The 20,793-nt window shown below is 41.3% G+C and overlaps 1 protein-coding gene across 2 annotated transcripts in view; it reads right to left on the bottom strand.

Annotated features, from left to right (window-relative positions):
* LOC110528891 (protocadherin-15) overlaps positions 1-20,793 on the bottom strand; it is a 275,550-nt gene that overhangs the window by 100,452 nt on the left and 154,305 nt on the right. For both annotated transcript variants that reach the window (XM_090240353.1, XM_021611090.3), the window contains 3 exons: positions 16,116-16,244; positions 8,179-8,484; positions 5,418-5,648 (listed from right to left, as the gene is read on the bottom strand). In XM_090240353.1, coding sequence (XP_090096479.1) covers positions 5,418-5,648; positions 8,179-8,484; positions 16,116-16,244 — 666 coding nt within the window. The remainder of the gene's footprint in view (positions 1-5,417; positions 5,649-8,178; positions 8,485-16,115; positions 16,245-20,793) is intronic.

The raw sequence follows: 20,793 nt of genomic DNA, 5'->3' as shown, positions 1-20,793 counted from the left end.
AAACACAAGTGTCTCGTGGTTGAGGACCATCAAATGTGCTCCTTGAGTGAAAGGGGGCGGGGCGTGCCTAGGTCTGTGTGGACGGAGAGAAAGAGCGGAGAGAGATCACTCAAGTAGCGAAGTAAACTATAAAAATTGACATTACACATTTAACAAACCAAACATTCAAATACCGGTATAGAAGGTAAAGTAAAACCCCAAACCGGTCCCTGCATCAATACCGGTATATCATAAAATACGGTATACCGCCCAGCCCAACACCTACCCATAATATGGACTTGGCTTTTGGCTTTTGCAACTGCACTTGAAATTTTTCAGACTGACTGACCTTCATGTCTTAAAGTATGATGGATGATGGATTGTCGTTTCTCTTTGCTTATTTGAGCTGTTCTTGCCAGTGACAGTTCTAGACCATTTCAACTGGGGGGGCCAAGCTGGGGCCAGTTGTACTGTTAGAGGGGCCAGTTACATTAGACGTTATTGTTGTCATCGTTTTCTTCAGGCATTAGCAGGCAAAAGACCATGTTCATAATCATAATTGCCACTTTCTAATAACGGATGTAAAAAAAAGAATGATAGCAAAAATTTGTTATGTAAAAATTATTTCATACTCAAGATTTAGGGGGGCCACAAGGGGGTCCAAAATTGTTGTCACAGGAGCACTGCCCCCCCCCCCCTCAGAACCGCCACTGGTTCTTGCCATAATATGGACGACTTGGTCTTCCACCAAATAGGGCTATCTTCTGTATACCAACCCTACCTTGTCACAGCAAAACTGATTGGCTCAAACGCATTAAGTAGGAAAGAAATTCCACAAATTAACTTTTAACAAGGCACACCTGTTAATTTAAATGCATTCCAGGTGACTACCTCATGAAGCTGGTTGAGAGAATGCCAAGAGTGTGCAAAGCTGTCATCAAGGCAAAGGGAGGCTACTTTGATCAATCTCAAATATAACATATATTTAGATTTGTTTTACACTTTTTTGGTTACTACTTGATTCCATATGTTATTTCACAGTTTTGATGTCTTCACTATTGTTCTATAATGTAGAAAATAGTTCAACTAAAGACAAACCCTTTAATGAGTAGGTGTGTGGTACTGGTACTGTATATTTGCAAACATTTCTAAAAACCTGTGTTCCTTTTGTCAATATGGGATACTGTGTGTAGATTGATGAGGAAAAATAATAATTTAATCAATTTCAGAATAAGAATGTAACGTCACAAAATGTGGAAAAAGTCAAGGGGTCTGAATATTTTCCCGAATGCACTGTACATATACAATTAAAGATCTTGAACAACACATTGATTCATATGATATAACGACATTTCTGATGATATGGTTGAAGTGGGCCGGTGCTGACCTGCAGAGAGAAGAGCCTTTGACACAAGTGCCCTTGAACAAACCATCTGATTTAACCATACCTAGAGGATCTTAATGTGAAAGGAAAAGACTCATTCACAGACACGTGTCCAGTCCATCTATATGCAGCTTGTGTTCTGTTGAGCTGACAAACAGTGATTCAGTGCTTCTGCTTTCAATAACAAAGTCTTGCCATGGTGTTGTCCTCTGTTTGTAGAGGTGGAGAATACACACACACACAAGCACGCTCTATCAGCTTCTACCATGTGTTTTCAGAAAGGGCGAGAAACGTTTGTGAGTTACACACACACACACAAGCACGCTCTATCAGCTTCTACCGTGTGTTTTCAGAAAGTGAGAGAAGAGGGAAACGTTTGCGAGTTTATTTCTCAATCCAAGGACACAGGTAGACTACACAATCTCACCGCGAGGTCTTCCATGGAAACGAAACCTTTCTAAAAACAAACACAAGAACAAATTAAACGCAAAAGACTTAAAAAGCCTCGGCAGGTGTAATATGGAGGGAGGAAGGAAGGAATGGCATTGTGCCTCCTCCATTTCCACTCATAGGAACCCAGTGTGAATACATTCGTCCCGCCTTAATCCATGTTGGCCCTATCAAAAAGCTGCCAGCAGGATGTGATCCTATCAAACACTGTTCCTGGGTGACTACAAGGAAACTGCATCAAACTGTCCTTATCGAAGGACAAACTCACTCTACAGCTAGGATGGGCCTGCAGAGGAACAACTTTAAGGACCAAGCTTCCCTTGCCATCCTGGCAGTATTGTGAATGCAGAGTGGAAGTCAGCGGATCTGCCATCGGGCTAAATAAAACCCACATACAGCCTGAAAAAGCAAATGCACTGTTTTCTGTCCAACTCAGTGGGTAAAGTGTGAGACCAGGGGATGTTCTATATCATGAATATAGTCACAGTTAAAAGGTGTTGTTACGCATGCACACACTCACGTACACACACACACGTACACACAAACAGAGCGAAACACAGTGTGCCAAAACAGGAGGCGTTTAATCCCTTAGTTTCGATTGAGCGGCTAATCTCATGAAAGGTTGGAAAGGGAACGCATGCGTCTGGAAATCCTCACATAATTGCAGTCACAAAGCTAATGAGTCATTCAGCCCTGGAATAGCACCGGGCTAACACGACCGCCAGAAAGCCACACTGGCTTTGGATATGTGCTCAGCCTTGGATCAGCCATAACAAAAACACAATCAGGACTGCAATTCAAGTGTCTCCTAGCTGGCCTATCTGAATGATGCCATCAATAAATTGAGTTCATAGCATATACAGTGGGGCAAAAAAGTATTTAGTCAGCCACCAATTGTGCAAGTTCTCCCACTTAAAAAGATGAGAGGCCTGTAATTTTCATAATAGGTACACTTCAACTATGACAGACAAAATGAGAAAAAAAATCCAGAAAATCACATTGTAGGATTTTTAATGAATTTATTTGCAAATTATGGTGGAAAATAAGTATTTGGTCACCTACAAACAAGCAAGATTTCTGGCTCTCACAGACCTGTAACTTCTTCTTTAAGAGGCTCCTCTGTCCTCCACTCGTTACCTGTATTAATGGCACCTGTTGGAACTTGTTATCAGTATAAAAGACACCTGTCCACAACCTCAAACAGTCACACTCCAAACTCCACTATGGCCAAGACCAAAGAGCTGTCAAAGGACACCTTGACCTTGACATAATACCATGACTGCTATTCATCTAGCGCTGAAGTACTTTGCCTGCTGGGGGGCAAAGTTAACTACTTGTTTGTAATATCATCACATCACCTCTTGAAGAGCATAGTCAGAACTATAAATTATTATGCCTTGCAAAAACATTGCGCATATTTAGCTCTATCATCAGAGTTATGCAGCAAGTAACTGCATGCTTTTAATGATCAGTAAACATCAATTGATCGTGTAATTTAACGGGCAAAGTACTTTAGCTCTACATGAATAGCAGTCATGGTATTATGTCATTATATGCTGTGAACTCAATTTAATGATCACCTCATTCAGATAGGCCAGCTAAGAGACTTTTGAATTGCAGTCCTGATTGTGTCTTTGTTATGTCTGATCCAAGGCTGAGCACATATCCAGAGCCACTCTGCCTTCTGCCCTTAGACTTCACATCACTTATTTAACAATCACTTGAAAATGGCACGTACGTCAAATTGAACGCTCTGGACCGTAGTGTGACATTTTATTGATAACGACCTATATCTCGTCTAAAGATAACTGTAACTACTGTTCCTGGCACTGAAACAGTATTGCTTTGTTGCCTTTTGCCAGTACTACTTCTGCCTGGAGACCATGAGGTGAAAGGATTTGGAAACAAAGTGTTTATTCATCCTAATCAAAGGAGTTTTCTAACTCCAGCACACCTTCCTCAGTAACTGCAGAGCAGGAGACACACAGTGAATAAAGCGTTATGCCGACTATGACTATCACTTCTACAGTGCTGGTTCTATGGATCCTTCACCATCACTGATGGTCCTTAGGGACTGTGATGGTACATACTATTGCAAAATGTAAAGCAACAAGTGCTTTTTCCTTGATGAGGGCTATAACTCGTTTATTCTTCAAGCACTAGCCTACTTTTTACCACCATGAGTGGAAACAAGTGAGAGTGAAGTAACAGAGACAATGTTTTTCACCAAGTAAATGTACACATACTCAGAATTGTAGAAGGTGATATGGTGCTGCTAGTGATAGACACATTTAGAGACAGACAACGTAGTTTAAACAAAGTTTACATACATTATACACAACAAGGTAGAGTGAGTATAGCTATAACAGAATGAGCTACAGTGTTTATACAGTTGATATACAGCAAATGTACAAACTGACGGAGGTGCAACTCAATATTAGGAAGGTGTTCCTAATGTTCGGTATACTCAGTGTGTCTAAATGCAGAGAAATGGACAGAGTGCAATGCATTATAGTGCAGTTATTTTGTGTACAGTTCAGAGATGTCTTGATGCGTGTGCAGCATAGAGTGCATATTCCTTCAGTCTCTATAGGCCAGATGGCCAGTTGGTGAGGGCCACTATTCAGGTGATGGGAGGTTTTGACCTGAACCGCCTGCCAGAGGTGAATTTTTGGAGGGAATGACCGGGGTTGGAAGGGTCACCCTGAGCCGATGACCCTCTCTGTAGACCGGACAATGCATTGCAGTTTACCCTTACAGGGGCAGACGCAGACCCAAACAAGATGGTGATGGAAGAGATGAGGATTGACTCAACGATTGATGGGTAAAACAGGATCAAGATTGAATGGGAGATGTTAAATTTTGTTTTTAGCTGCTGCAAGTAGTACATCCGCTGGTGTGCCTTATTGGTGACCGCTGTGATGTTAACCTCCCACTTGAGGTTGTGGGAGATGATGGTCCCCAGGAATTTGAATGATTCAGCAATGCTACAGTAACAGCTGAGCCATCAATCTCAAGGGGGAGAGATGGTGAGGGGCATTTTCTGAAGTCAACTACCATTTCCACAGTTTTGTCTGTGTTGTATTCCAGTTTATTGCGACTGCACCAGGCCATTAGCCGGTCGACCTCTCCACGTTGGTGATGAGACCGAGCAGAGTAGTGTCATCTGTAAACTTGAGTAGTTTGACAGATGCGTTGTTGGAGGTGCAGTCATTGATGTAGAATGAGTAGATTAGAGGTGAGAGCACGCATCCTTGCAGCATTCCGGTGCTAAGGGATAAAGAGTCCGAAAGGTGTTTTCCCAGCTTCACATGTTGGGTCCTGTTGGTCAGGAAGTCAGTGATCCACTGACAGATGGAGCTGGACACGTTCAGCTGGGAGAGTTTGTATTGTAGCAGTTATGGGTATTGAACGCAGAGATAAAGTCCACAAACAATATCTTTGCATATGTCTTTGGGTTATCGAGGTGCTTAAGGATGTAGTGTAGGCCCCTGTTAACAACATAGTCCACAGACCTGTTAACTCTGGAGGCGAACTGCAGTGGGTCACACAGTGGGAGGGGGGAGTGAATACACAGTGAATACAGAGCTTCAGCTGGTCTTACCGTGATCCGAACAGTGACGGTGGCCTCACCGGGGGGCATTGTCCCTGCCTGGTCCACGGCCTCCACCTGGAAGGTATAGTTGGTCCCCATGCCCATACTAGCCAGGTCCTCAAAGTCCAGCGTCTGCAGGACCAACAGCTCGCCCGAGATCGGGTTCACTGAGAAAAGCTTCCTGGCCTCCGCAGATTTAATACGGTACGTTACGTTAGAGAACAGGTCTGCATCCACCGCCTGTGACAGAGGGAGAGAGAGGGATCAGAAAGACAGACAGACAGACAGACAGACAGACAGACAGACAGACAGACAGACAGACAGACAGACAGACAGACAGACAGACAGACAGACAGACAGACAGACAGACAGACAGACAGACAGACAGACAGACAGACAGACAGACAGACAGACAGACAGACAGACAGACAGACAGACAGACAGACAGACAGATAGATAGATAGATAGATAGATAGATAGATAGATAGATAGATAGATAGATAGATAGATAGATAGATAGATAGATAGATAGATAGATAGATAGATAGATAGATAGATAGATAGATAGGGAGGGAGGGAGGGAGGGAGGGAGGGAGGGAGGGAGGGAGGGAGGGAGGGAGGGACTGAAGTCGCAATGAAATGAGAATTGGTATAGGTGTTGGCTATATTCAGTGAATGCTAATTTGTTTAAACAGTGTAAAGTGCTTCTACTATGTAGAAATGTAATACAATTAATACAGGCACTGATCAAATTAATCCAAAGGAAATTGTTTAGTTGTCCCTTTATAAGTACAATTATTAAGATCAAAGGAGGAGTTATGCTAGCGGCAGAGTAATATGATTATAGAAATGCATGTACACAAACACACACACACACAAACACAGCAACCAAAATCCTGATTAGAAAAGATATCCAACCGACACCTGAGAATAAAAAGTCAATGCGATCTGTGGGAGTGAGAATCTTTCAGGTGGAAGGCTTTGATGTGGAGATGTGACGGAAGTAACAATACACAACAATATAAAAAGATAAAATACATTTATAAATAAATAGAAAAGAGAACACATATAATCCCTCCAGAGGAGAGAGGCGGGGATCAGAGATTCATCTGCCTGCAATGGCTGTCTGTCACTGGGCCTTCTTTACAGACAGGTGTCACTCCCACTACCAACCCCATCCCTGTCTGCTTCTGTTCTGGCTGAAGATGTTGTTCGTTTTTCTTGGGAGATTAGTGTTGTCACGGTTGCAGGTGTCAGTCACTCATCCACTCCCCCCTCCCTTGCATTATTCCCTTGAGTAATATGTCACTCAGAATAGGTCTACAATTACTTCCCCTCTGCCCCGGCTTTGCTTTGGTGCTCGCTTGGGTATTCCTATGGTTCTCTTCCTCAGCACACACAACAAGAGGATATGCTTGACAGTAGGGCTGCACGATTAATCAAATTCAGACTGAAATTGCGATAATCATGGGTCAATATTTATATCGCAAGAGGCTGCGATTATCTATTTGACGCTCAGTTAATACAACAAAAACTAGACTACGGCCCTCCTACAATGAGATCCGCTAGACTCCGTTCATTCACTCCCTACATGCATAGAGGATGCTGACCAATCACATTTGCATTGCATGCACATGCTGGCCAATCACAAGCGTCCCCGCTTAGAGGGTGCAGTTAAATGCTGGTGAGGAGAGGAAGGGCTGAGTGCTGCTAGTGCTAACGAAAAAACATCCCGCAGACAAATAAGAATATATCACATAGCCAAAGACATGATTCCTATTTGCAGAGTCAACAAAGATGGCGTCAAGAAGATGATTAACAAGCTGGACAGGAGATACAAGATTCCATCTCGTACATATGTCACCCGAGTCACAATCCCAACACTGTATAGCAAAATTAAGGGAGAAGTTGAAACAGAGCTCACACATGTTGATTATTACTTGACTACAACATACATTTGGAAGTAGGACAGCCGAGCCCTAAATTAGTTTGACAGTACACTATATTGATGAGATGTTTCAACTGAAAGGTCGGTGCTTGGAAACATCATAGGCCAGAAGATCACACAGGATAAAACATTGCTCTGGGTTTGTGTGAAACTTTAATTGCCTGGGTCGCAATTGAAAATCGCAATTCATAATCGCAATATCCGTCAAAAAAAGGGCACAATTATACATTTTGTCCAAATCGTGCAGCCCTACTTGACAGTGTCGAATCTACCTCAGACACCTTCCATCAAGTTCCAAGGCGCTCAGGGTTTATCAAGCATTACATTATCGTTTGTCAAGAGAGGGATTTTTTTTTTTACCCCTTAAGCCTGATTCAGAGCGTTGATGAGAAACTAGCTTTTAGTCTTACTCCATTTGAGACTTAAGACACCCAGAGAGTTCTTACAGACCAGACTCCTCAGATAGTAAAATATAAGTGTTTTACCCTCCATTGTGTGTGTGAAACACTAAAGAGCCTGGAAGCTTATGGCAGTTGAAATGGAGGCCAAATCGCCTGATAGCTGTAGACGCTTTGACGTTAAATTATGTTAAAGGGGGCATTTAATAGTCAAGCTGTTTGAAGCCGTTACTGTTCTGTGCAAGGCCTGGCAGAGAGAGGGAGAGAAACCACAGATCCCCCTCCCCCACGTCCACACTTACACTGAGTATCAGAACCACAATTCTCATTAATCACACAAATACTCAGTGTAGCTGTAGGACGCACACGAAGGCATGTGCACACGCACACACAAACACACACGCACACACAAACACACACTTACACTGAGGCGCAGCACCACGGTACCCACAGGGCTGTTCTCTGGAACATTGACCACGTAGGTCTTCTGGGAAAACTCTGGGCTGTTGTCATCGATGTCTGTCACCTGGACAGAGAGGGTGAAGGTGGTCCTGCGGGGGTCCACCGCTCCATCTGAGGCCTCCACTATGAGGTCATACTGACTCCTGACCTCTCGGTCCAGAGGCACCACGGTGGATATGCTGCCGTTCTCAGTGATGGTGAAAAGACCTGGGTGGTTGACTATCCTGTAGCGCACCAGACCATTAGCCCCTGCATCTGGATCTGTGGCCTGCAGTAGAGGAGGAAAACATAGTAGATTCAATTTGTGGAGTGAGGAAGAGAAACAGGCAAATAATGGAAATACTTAAGCAGTAAGGTACAAGAGGTTGTGCTCTATCATGAATACATATAGTCACAGTTAAAAACGCACACACCTCAAAATTAGTACTGTACATCTAAAAATTACTTAACTGACATGGGTCTCATAAATTCAAACCCAGTGTTCATTTCAATCTCATTTTCTCTTCACATTGAGATTAGTGTCTCTGTCACAGACTCATGACTAATCATCAGCAAGTTCAAAAGGCCAGAAGCCTCTTCCTTAAAAGTCTGATTTTCAACAGAGGGAATTCCTTGAATGCTAAATCACGTTCCAGAAACGTACACTTCATTCTTTATTCAGCAAAAAAGAAGGAAAGGTTGAAAAACCCCGGAACAGGGTACATTTTTAGGATCCTTCAGGGTAGACAGAAAGTTAGTTGCTTAACAAATTCTAAATCCCTCATGAATATGCCAGCTCATGAGTATGCCAGCGTGTGTCAGTGTGTGCTATCTTGTGTGTGTGTGTGTGTGTGTGTGTGTGTGTGTGTGTGTGTGAGAACCTGACTGCATGTTTTTGTGTGTAAAGAGCAGGCACTAATTCCTTTCTGTTGTAATCATGGTAACAAGGAAAGAGAGAGAGGGAGTGAGAGAAATAGAGAGCAAGAGAGGTGGGGAAGGCTTTGAAATCTGACCCTGCTCCTGACTGAGTTCTTGATCTCGGCTATGAAAGGACAGAGTAGCACAGAGAGTAAAAAAGGGAAAATTAAAAAGGGAGAGGGCTTAGATGGAGTAAGGGTGCTTTACCCTAATTTTGTATTACACAGAAAGCCAGATAGATGCTCAAAGCCAAGGCTAAAGATGGAGCCCTGATGTTAAGCCTTTAGAAAACAGAAGAACAACATGGTCAATTGAAATGTGCAAACATTACTGTGCAATGAGTTGACATCATTATGAACCTCACGGCTCACAGGCTTAATTCCTTTAATACATACTAAATGTATCAATTAATAATTAGGAATATTTTAACAGCCTGCCATGGACTAGAAACACACACAAGCTCACTTTAGCACCGCAGGGTTGATTACCGGCTGTTTTTTTATGAACTTAAGGTAGCCGAGTATTCATTGTCTCTCAGATCCATTAAAAGTTCATTAGGCTTCGTTTACACAGGCAGTCAATTTCTGATACTTTGCACAATTATGGGCAAAAGAGCTGATCTGATTTGTCAAAACACCAAAAAGATCAGAATTGGGCTGCCTGTGCAAACGCAGCCTTAGATCTGCCACATGAAAAAACTGCTACGACTCGGCTAGTGTCGAAACTTCACTTTTGTGTATGCTAGGTGAGTGTGGATAAGTATAGAATCTACACTATGTGGATGCATAAATACCTTTTGGTTAATACCTGATACAAAAAGGTAGGCCTACATACAGTATGCATGCTTGTGAATGACAAAGAAACTAACAATGTAATTATCGTCACATCATTACGTTATCAAATCATATCCAATTTTATTTGTCACATACACATGGTTAGCAGATGTTAATGTGAGTGTAGCGAAATGCTTGTGCTTCTATTTCCGACAATGTAGTAATAAACAACGAATGAGTGATGGTACAGAACAGCATAGGCAAGATGCAGTAGATGGTATCGAGTACAGTATATACATATGAGATGAGTAATGTAGGGTATGTAAACATAAAAGTGGCATAGTTTAAAATGGCTAGTGATACATGTATTACATAAAGATGGCAAGATGCAGTAGATGATATAGAGTACAGTATATACATATGAGATGAGTAATGTATGGTATGTAAACATTATATTAAGTGGCATTGTTTAAAGTGGCTAGTGATACATTTCCTCACACTCAACGTCAACAAAACAAAGGGGATGATTGTGGACTTCAGGAAACAGCAGAGGGAGCACCCGCCTATCCACATCGATGGGACAGTAGTGGAGAGGTTAGTATGTTTTAAGTTCCTTGGCGTACACATCACGGACAAACTGAATTGGTCCACCCACACTGACAGCGTTGTGAAGAAGGCGCAGCAGCTCCTCTTCAACCTCAGGAGGCTGAAGAAATTTGGCTTGTCACCAAAAGCACTCACAAACTTCTACAGATGCACAATCGAGAGCATCCTGTCGGGCTGTATCACCACCTGGTACGGCAACTGCTCCGCCCACAACCGTAAGGCTCTCCAGAGGGTAGTGAGGTCTGCACAACGCATCACCAGGGGCAAACTACCTGCCCTCCAGGACACCTACACCACCCGATATCACAGGAAGGCCATAAACATCATCAAGGCCAACAACCACCCGAGCCACTGCCTGTTCACCCCGCTATCATCCAGAAGGTGAGGTCAGTACAGGTGCATCAAAGCAGGATCCGAGAGACTGAGAAACAGCTTCTATCTCAAGGCCATCAGACTGTTAAACAGCCTCCACTAGCATTGAGTAGCTGCTGCCAACATACTGACTCAACTCCAGCTCACTTTAATAATGGAAATTGATGTAAAAAATGTATCACTAGCCACTTTAAACAATGCCATTTAATATAATGTTTACATACCCTACATTACTCATCTCATATGTATATACTGTACTCTATACCATCTACTGCATCTTGCCATCTTTATGTAATACATGTATCACTAGCCACTTTAAACTATGCCACTTTTGTGTTCACATACCCTACATTACTCATCTCATATGTATATACTGTACTCTATATCATCTACTGCATATTGCCATCTTTATGTAATACATGTATCACTAGCCACTTTAAACTATGCCACTTTTGTGTTTACATACCCTACATTACTCATCTCATATGTATATACTGTACTCGATACCATCTACTGCATCTTGCCTATGCCGTTCTGTACCATCACTCATTCATCTATATGTATGTACATATTCTTTATCCCTTTACACCTGTGTGTATAAGGTAGTAGTTGTGGAATTGTTAGGTTAGAGTACTCGTTGGTTACTACTGCATTGTCGGAACTAAAAGCACAAGCATTTCGCTACACTCGCATTAACATCTGCTAACCATGTGTATGTGACAAATCAAATTTGATTTGATTTGATTTTGAACTGTCTGGGACATTGGAAAATCAGAACAGGTATGATGCAGTTCTAAGAAAGAAATGTTGATTACTCGTTTCTAGAATGCCCTTCATGCCAATCAGAGTGTGCACTATTTCTCAGTAATGCACGGCAATAACAACAGTTATGAAGTAGTTCCAACAAAAACATACCAGTCGTTAGTCCAATTTGCCTGGTTGCTAGACAAACACTTTGGTTGCTAATTCTACTCATTTCTAATTGGCTCGAAGGGCATTCTAGAGTGTGCATCATTTCTCAGAGGGTGCCATAAAATTCAGATTGTTTAAGTATCTTAATGCTAACCCTAAGGCGTGTAAGGCAGGGGTCTTCAAACAGGGATGTGCGAAAATATCTCTACAAATTCTAAAGTGGATTACAGTTTGTAACCAGCTAAACTAGCAGAAATGTGTTTAGAGTTACCTTTCTAGCAGATAGGCTACGTTAGAGTTTACACTTCCTCTTCAGTTATAACTGTGGGATGGTCATCTACCAAATGTATGCATTTTTATATCTTGATTACTTCCTTTCCATTACCATTCACCTGGTGATAATACAAGACATGAAAACATGCTGTTTCGGGAGTCTTCCAGTCACTGCACTAACGCTAGTTGGCAATGGCTCACGAAACTACCTTCAAATTTCACAACTACATAAATTGTATCTATGAGTTCATCTGACAAAGGGCTTAATTGTCAAAATCCCACACCATCCCTTAAATATACTTAAATAATACAGTATGCAGTGCAACACCCATGCATAAGTGTCATCTGCCATCAGCTTAAGGGTCAAGTACTGCACTTCAATGCCATTTTATGGTGGATAGAGTTGAGTGATGTTTACAGACCCACATAAAAAGGGACTGCCATTCAAGATAGTATTGAGATATGAGTTATATGTGAAGACTAGACTTCAAGTTGAGAAGTACTGCTGATTTTCATTATTCAACTCTAATCAGTATTGCAGGATCCATTTTCTCCCTGGTAAATGACTGATTTTCATTGATTGTAAGTAGAGTCCTCTCACTTGGTGTCCCAGGACTGAGTCAGTCCCTGATTACAGCAGATGGATAACCAGCAGAGTTGTGGAACTCAATGGCTGGACTTCAATACCACATGGAGAAGTTTTATTAGTATTACAAATGCACCAATGAATGTGTTTTGTATTCTGTTGATACATGTATTACTTACTCTATCAATCTCTGTGCCATAATGTGGTCTATGGGAGTAACTCAAATACGTTTAAATCAATAAGAGAGATGTGGGAACTTCAAAGTGAGAGACAAGTCTTGGTGTTCTTGGGTTGGTGAATGTGTGTCATCAGGATGAAACAAATATAGTAACTCAAATTGAGGAGCTCCAGTTTCCATAAAGGATGTTGGAATTACCCTTATCTCCTTTCCAACATTAACAAATGTGTGAATCGTCATCACAATTCAGTAGGAGTATGAACTGCCTATCATATCCCTCAGCAGAACAGAAAATCATTCAATAGATTAAATGAATGAAGAAAAAAATTATGGAAGTTTGTATTTCTTCTTGGTCTGGATGCAACATGGTCTTGGCTAGACAAATTGTATATTTATTTTTTATTTTTGAGCATTTGTTGTTACAGTTTTTCGGAATGGACACTAACCCCATGATCCAAACACAACTAAACGTGCAACAAGGTGGACAAGTAAGAATTTCCACTTGTTTGCAGTCCAGCAGGGCCCTCACAAGAGGCCACATTAACAAAGTTAGCTGGCCCATCCATCCATCAGTGTACTTTGGGTAATTATCAATCCATGTATTCCATTATAAGTAATTAAAACTTCTTGAATCTACTTGAGACGCACATGTCCCAAGTAGGCACCTGGAAATGCAAATGCGCTACGCTAAATGCTAAATGTACTCGTTAAAACTCAAACCTTGATCAAAATTCACAAGCAGGGTATTAAATTAAAGCTACACTCGTTGTGAACCTAGCCAGCAAGTCAGATTTTTAAAATGCTTTTCGGCGAAAGCATCAGAAGCTATTATCTGATAGCATGCACCCCCCAAAATGCCAGCTCGACACGTAAACAACAGATTTTGCGATAGACGGCGCTACCCAAAACGCAGAAATAAAATATAAAACATTCATTACCTTAGACGAGCTTCTTTCTTGGCACTCCTATATGCCCCATAAACATCACTATTGGGTCTTTTTTTCGTTTAAATCGGTCCATATATACCCAAAATAGCTTTGTATAGAAGTAGTGTCATTCAGAAAAATTCATCGTTTTTAAACGCTGCGTAATTTTTTAAAATTAAAAAAGTCGACGATAAACTTTCACAAAACACTTCGAAATCCTTTTGTAATCCAACTTTAGGTATTAGTAAACGTTTATAATCTATCAAAACGATTACAGGGCGATGTCTCTTCAATAGGTCCTCACTTCAAAAACAATGCAATCTGATCTCTCCTTGAACTGCATCCGGGTGAAGACTGGAAAACTTGGGGTCAGACAGATGGATTTTCCAACAATTAATTCGATTGAAAATTAGTACAATGGCGCCATCGTGCGGAATTTGTATGAAGTGCAGGCAAATTTCCATTAAATTCTGTTCTCCTTTAACAACTGGTGGAAGTGACTTATGGAAATTATTTTTTGCTTTCAGAGAGCAGTTTTTCTTGCGTTTTTCAATGAAACACACGCTCTGTTATAGTCACAGCCGTGATTTAACCAGTTTTATAAACTTCAGAGTGTTTTCTATCCACACATACTAATCATATGCATATACTATATTCCTGGCATGAGTAGCAGGACGCTGAAAAGTTGCGCGATTTTTAACAGAATTTTCAAAAAAGGGGGGGGTAGATCTAACAGGTTAAATGAAGAGGTAATAATGGATTATTGACAGTTGTTTTAATTGCTAGATTTATACTCAGATAAAGGGACAAACAATAGATTTGCAATAATCACTTCTCTAAAGGGACAAACAATAGATATAGCAATAATCACTTCTCTATATAATCACTTCATTGTCTTCTCTATTGTACTTTAAATACACTTCATGAAATATTTTCTTTAGCTTTTTCCAGACATTTTTTGTATAAATGTTTATTAAATGATAAGCATCTGATACATTTGTAAATAAAGCATCCAAACCACTCTTACGTGGCAATTCCGGCACTGTTGAACCTCATTTTCATAATCTCCAGTACCATGACAGTGTCTACATGTGTTAAAAAGCCATGCAACATTCTGATATACACCACCACTGGTAGCAACCTGTATTAGAGCTAATGTTTGCTTTGCCCTAGCTAGTGCATTTAGCTAAAGGGCCTTTAGCTAGCCAGCTAGCTAGTTAGCGATTAGCATTAGCAATTAGCTTTAGGCACATGCCAGCTTCCTTAGACTAACTAACTCGCGTTTTGCAAAGAGTAAGATACACAGACTAATATTATGATAAATGAAACTTGGAATCATTTTTAGAAGAAATGTGGAAAACGCACACTGGTTAGCGCGCACTGCGCCCGGCCCGCCACAGGAGTCACTGGTGCGCGATGAGACAAGGACATCCCTACCGACCAAGCCCTCCCTAACCCGGACGACGTTAGGCCAATTGTGCGTCGCCCCACGGACCTCCCGGTCGCGGCCGGTTACGACAGAGCCTGGGCGCGAACCCAGGGACTCTGATGGCACAGCTGGCGCTGCAGTACAGCGCCCTTAACCACTGCGCCACCCGGGAGGCCTGCATTGACTTTTTTCTATGATTTTTTGGGGTGGATCGGTCGCCCGTTGCTCCCAAAATAAAACTCACTCAGCAAAATATTTGGTCGCACTTTAGAGCCCTGGCTGGAGATTGAAAAGTGGGGGAATTGCCCTTTATTTCTTCATGTGCTACCACTATCGGAGCACAGCTCAAACCAAAGTTCTGACGTTCTGGCAAAGTAATAATTTTGATCTCAATTAAAAAATATATTTGGATCTTTCATCAAGGCATTGTATTCTAGTCAATTAGAGCATGTCCCTAAGTCCACCTAATCAAGGCAAGACAAGGAGGTAACAAAACAAACGCTGTGCTGTGGTCCTTCCATCGCGCCAACACGCATGCTCACACAAAAACTCTGGAAGAATTATTCTCTGATTATTTCCCAGTCCAATTAATCTAAAACAGTCATTAGAAAAACCCTTCCTGCCTGACGGAGCTGAACTGAACCAGTCAAAAGGGACATCACTTTGGGTGAAAGATCAGCCAATCGAGACCGGCCGTGTTGAAGTTATGCCACATGCGTTGCTGTGGACACTGGTGGGACTTTTGGAGTAGCTGGGGTTGGTGAAGATACAAAAATACCTGCTCAGAAAAGCCGTGCCAGGCAGGAATGTGGAAAGAAAGGAAATACCAGGAAATGGCAGGTGAAAGGAATGTTATTTTTTAAATGTTGTATTCATGCTCAAGGTGAACTCTAACAACATACTATTTACTACACTGTGTGCATATTTAACCCATTACATATGCTTACCGTGACTTGACCCACAAACACGTTGGCCTTCTCCTCCTGGACAGTGAGGTTCCTGGGCAGGGTCAGGTCAAACTTAGGGTCGTTATCATTTACATCAGTCACCACTATGTTCACTGTGGTGGTGGAGGTCTGGTAAACAAAGACAGAGAGAAAAAAACAAGTTGATCGTGTGTGTATATGCGCACGAACCTGCATGCATGTGTCTGTGTACGCGCACAAGCAGACAGACACACTGTATTTGCGGTAGATTGGAAAGCTTTGAAAGAAATCAAAATTAAATTCTAAAACTAAAAGACATTCTGTATGATGATACAGTGTAAATAATTCAATGACAATTTGCAAAACAAAATCCAAAGCAGCAGGGAATCAAATATTTTCAAAAGAATTGGGAAAATAATTTATCTGAAGCAGACTTACAGAACAGCACCTGTGATGACTAGGCAAATACAAATATACTCTACTAATGAATACATAATGTAATGAAGTCAATGCTGAGACACTACATCAAATAGTTACTGAAACTAACTCACACAGACTTCATCTTCACGGAGAATGCAGAGAATACAATATTACTAATGCAACAAAGGCTGTTAGCATTCCTACAGTATCTTTGTGGATATACTGTACAGTGTGCAATTATTATCACATAATATTAACTGTTTGAGGGCAAAGTTCTATTTGACTTCATCATTGGCACTCCAAGTGAACTTTTGTGATTGAAAGGGACCCAGCATCCAAGACTATCATCAGTTGTTGACTGATACTGTAGGACAGGGTTTCCCAAACACGATTACACAGCTGATTCAAATAACCAACTCATCATCAAGCTTTGATTATTTAAAACAGCTGTGTAGTGCTAGGGAAAAAACCTAAACGTGCACACGGACTGCTGTAGGACATGGCAGTCCATTCAATAGAGGAGGAGGATCCTCTGTATCCCAATGCTGCTAATAATATACGATTTGGGAAGTCACAGTGTACCAATATAGTGCAGTTAACCTTCAAACAATGACACCAGTATACAACCCTCCAAGGCCCTCGTATAAATCACTGGGAAAGATAGCTGAATATGCACAACATATAATCCCATCATGCACTGAGGCAATGCTGTGCTTACACAATGGCGCAAAATGGCCTCCTTGGGGAGGAAAGGAAAGGATACAATGTAAAACAAATAATTCCCGGGAGGTAGGCATCCTCCTCGCCTCATAAAGCATTTCAGATATAGGGGAGGAGAGAAATGACCTGGTTAATGTCAACTTAATTTCTACATAGTGTACAGGGAACATCTTCGATATTGTTTCCTCTTTTTACACCCATAATCCCCTTTTTTCTCAAAGATTGTCCAAATACAGCTACAGCACCCCCCTGTACAATATCAGATGCCAGTCCATTTCTCTCTGTGAGTGGTTGAAGCTTTACAACATCATAGCATGTCATCTCTCTGTGAGAGGTTGAAGCTTTACAACATCATAACATGTCATCTGTCTCTGTGAGAGGTCGAGGCTTTACAACATCATAACATGTCATCTCTCTGTGAGAGGTCGAGGCTTTACAACATCATAACATGTCATCTCTCTGTGAGAGGTCGAGGCTTTACAACATCATAGCATGTCATCTCTCTGTGAGAGGTCGAAGCTTTACAACATCAATACATGCCATCTCTCTCAGAGAGGTTGAAGCTTTATAACATAACATGTCATCTGTCTCTGTGAGAGGTCGAGGCTTTATAAGATTACATGTCATCTGTCTCTGTGAGAGATCGAAGCTTTACAACATAACATGTCATCTGTCTCTGTAAGAGGTTGAAGCTTTATAACATCAATACATGCCATCTCTCTCAGAGAGGACGAAGCTTTATAACATAACATGTCATCTCTCTCAGAGAGGTCGAAGCTTTACAACATAACATGTCATCTCTCTCAGAGAGGTTGAAGCTTTACAACATAACATGTCATATGTCTCTGTGAGAGGTTGAAGCTTTACAACATAACATGTCATCTCTCTCAGAGAGGTCGAAGCTTTACAACATAACATGTCATCTCTCTCAGAGAGGTCGAAGCTTTACAACATAACATGTCATCTGTCTCTGTGAGAGGTTGAAGCTTTATAACATAACATGTCATCTGTCTCTATGAGAGCTCGAAGCTTTATAACATAACATGTCATCTGTCTCTATGAGAGCTCGAAGCTTTACAACATAACATGTCATCTGTCTCTGTGAGAGCTCGAAGCTTTACAACATAACATGTCATCTGTCTCTGTGAGAGCTCGAAGCTTTACAACATAACATGTCATCTGTCTCTGTGAGAGCTCGAAGCTTTACAACATAACATGTAATCTGTCTCAGAGAGGTCGAAGCTTTATATCATGTCATCTGTCTCTGTGAGAGGTCAAAGCTTTATAACATCAGTACATGTCATCTCTCTCAGAGAGGTTGCATTTCGAGAAAAAAAAAGAGAACAGAGAAGAAAATAATAGCTACAGTGAAAAGAAAAAGTATGTCAACCCTTTGGAATTACCTGGATTTCTGCATAAATTGGTCATCAAATTTGATCTGATCTTCATCTAAGTCACAACAACAGACAAACAATAGTGTGCTTAAACTAATAACATACAAATGATTGTATTTTTCTTGTCTATATTGAATATATAATTTAAACAGCCTAATGACTTCTCCAAAAGCTAATTGAAGTCAGGAGTCAGCTAACCTGGAGTCCAATCAATGAGACGAGATTGGAGATGTTGGTTATAACTGCCTCGCCTTATAAAAAAATCACAAAATTTGAGTTTGCTATTCACAAGAAGCATTGCCTAATGTGAACCATGCCTCGATCAAAAGAGATCTCAGAAGACCTAAGATTAAGAATAAAGCTGGAAAGGGTTACAAAAGTATCTCTAAAAGCCTTGATGTTCATCAGTCCATGGTGTTAGGATCTGAGAATATGAAAATATACTTATTCATGTCACTGATGGAGTGCTAAGGTTTAGAGGGCCTACACCAGAATATATAGGGTTATAGGAAGAAGGTATATAGTGTGTGCAACTAAGCTTGGAATGTGTTGAGTGCAGGGAAGTGATTACATGTGGCCGGCATTGATAAGGGGAGAGAGCCATGGATTAGTGATGAAGGTGGGTTGAGGTCAGGTTAACTTAAGGGAGAAATAGAAGTTCAAGGCCTGTATCACTAGTGTCCTGCCTAGCAATAAAGAACGATGTTTGTACAGATGGGTAGGAGGAGACTCAGCCTAGGAGAAAGGGTTAAATATCAGTGATTGTGTGAAATGTCTGAATTACAGCTGTATTGACCCTTTGGGAATAATTAAACTTGGTTAAGCTTCACTGAAAATAAGAACCTAACAATGGTAAAACAAATTGTCTATGAATGGAGAAAGTTCAACATTGTCGCTACTCTCCCTATTAGTGGCCGTCCTGCAAAGATGACTGCAAGAGCATAGCACACAATGCTCAATCAGGTTAAGAAGAATCCTAAAGTGTCAGCTTAAGACTTACAGAAATCTTTGGAACATGATAACATCTCTGTTGACGAGTCTACGATATCTAAAACACTAAACAAGAATGGTGTTCATGGGAGGACATCACAGAAGAAGCCACTGCTGCCCCCCCACCCCCAAAAAATATTGCTGCATGTCTGAAGTTTGCACCTGGATGTTCCACAGCGCTACGAGCAAAATATTATGTGGACAGATTCAACTACAGTTGAGTTGTTTGGAAGGAGCACACAACACTATGTGTGGAAAAAAAGGCACAGCACTCCTACAGTGGGGCAAAAAAGTATTTAGTCAGCCACCAATTGTGCAAGATCTCCCACTTAAAAAGATGAGAGAGGCCTGTAATTTTCATCATAGGTACACTTCAACTATGACAGACAAAATGAGGAAAAAAAATCCAGAAAATCACATTGTAGGATTTTTAATGAATTTATTTGCAAATTATGTTGGAAAATAAGTATTTGGTCACCTACAAACAAGCAAGATTTCTGGCTCTCACAGACCTGTAACTTCTTCTTTAAGAGGCTCCTCTGTCCTCCACTCATTACCTGTATTAATGGCACCTGTTTGAACTTGTTATCAGTATAAAAGACACCTGTCCACAACCTCAAACAGTCACACTCCAAACTCCACGATGGCCAAGACCAAAGAGCTTGGTCTTTACAAAATTGTAGACCTGCACGAGGCTGGGAAGACTGAATCTGCAATAGGTAAGCAGCTTGGTTTGAAGAAATCAACTGTGGGACCAATTATAGGAAATGGAAGACATACAAGACCACTGATAATCTCCCTCGATCTGGGGCTCCACGCAAGATCTCACCCCATGGGGTCAAAATGATCACAAGAACGGTGAGCAAAAATCCCAGAACCTAGTGAATGACCTGCAGAGAGCTGGGACCAAAGTAACAAAGCTTACCATCAGTAACACACTACGCCGCCAGAGACTCAAATCCTGCAGTGCTAGACGTGTCCCCCTGCTTAAGCCAGTACATGTTCAGGCCCGTCTGAAGTTTGCTAGAGAGCATTTGGATGATCCAGAAGAAGATTGGGAGAATGTCATATGGTCAGATGAAACCAAAATATAACTTTTTTGGTAAAAACTCAACTCGTCGTGTTTGGAGGACAAAGAATGCTGAGTTGCATCCAAAGAACACCATACCTACTGT

Source organism: Oncorhynchus mykiss, chromosome 1 (genome assembly GCF_057628025.1).
Source record: "Oncorhynchus mykiss isolate SJ-2025 chromosome 1, ASM5762802v1, whole genome shotgun sequence".
In the NCBI taxonomy this organism is placed as follows: Eukaryota; Metazoa; Chordata; class Actinopteri; order Salmoniformes; family Salmonidae; genus Oncorhynchus; species Oncorhynchus mykiss.
This window is presented reverse-complemented; position numbering and strand designations above follow the sequence as displayed.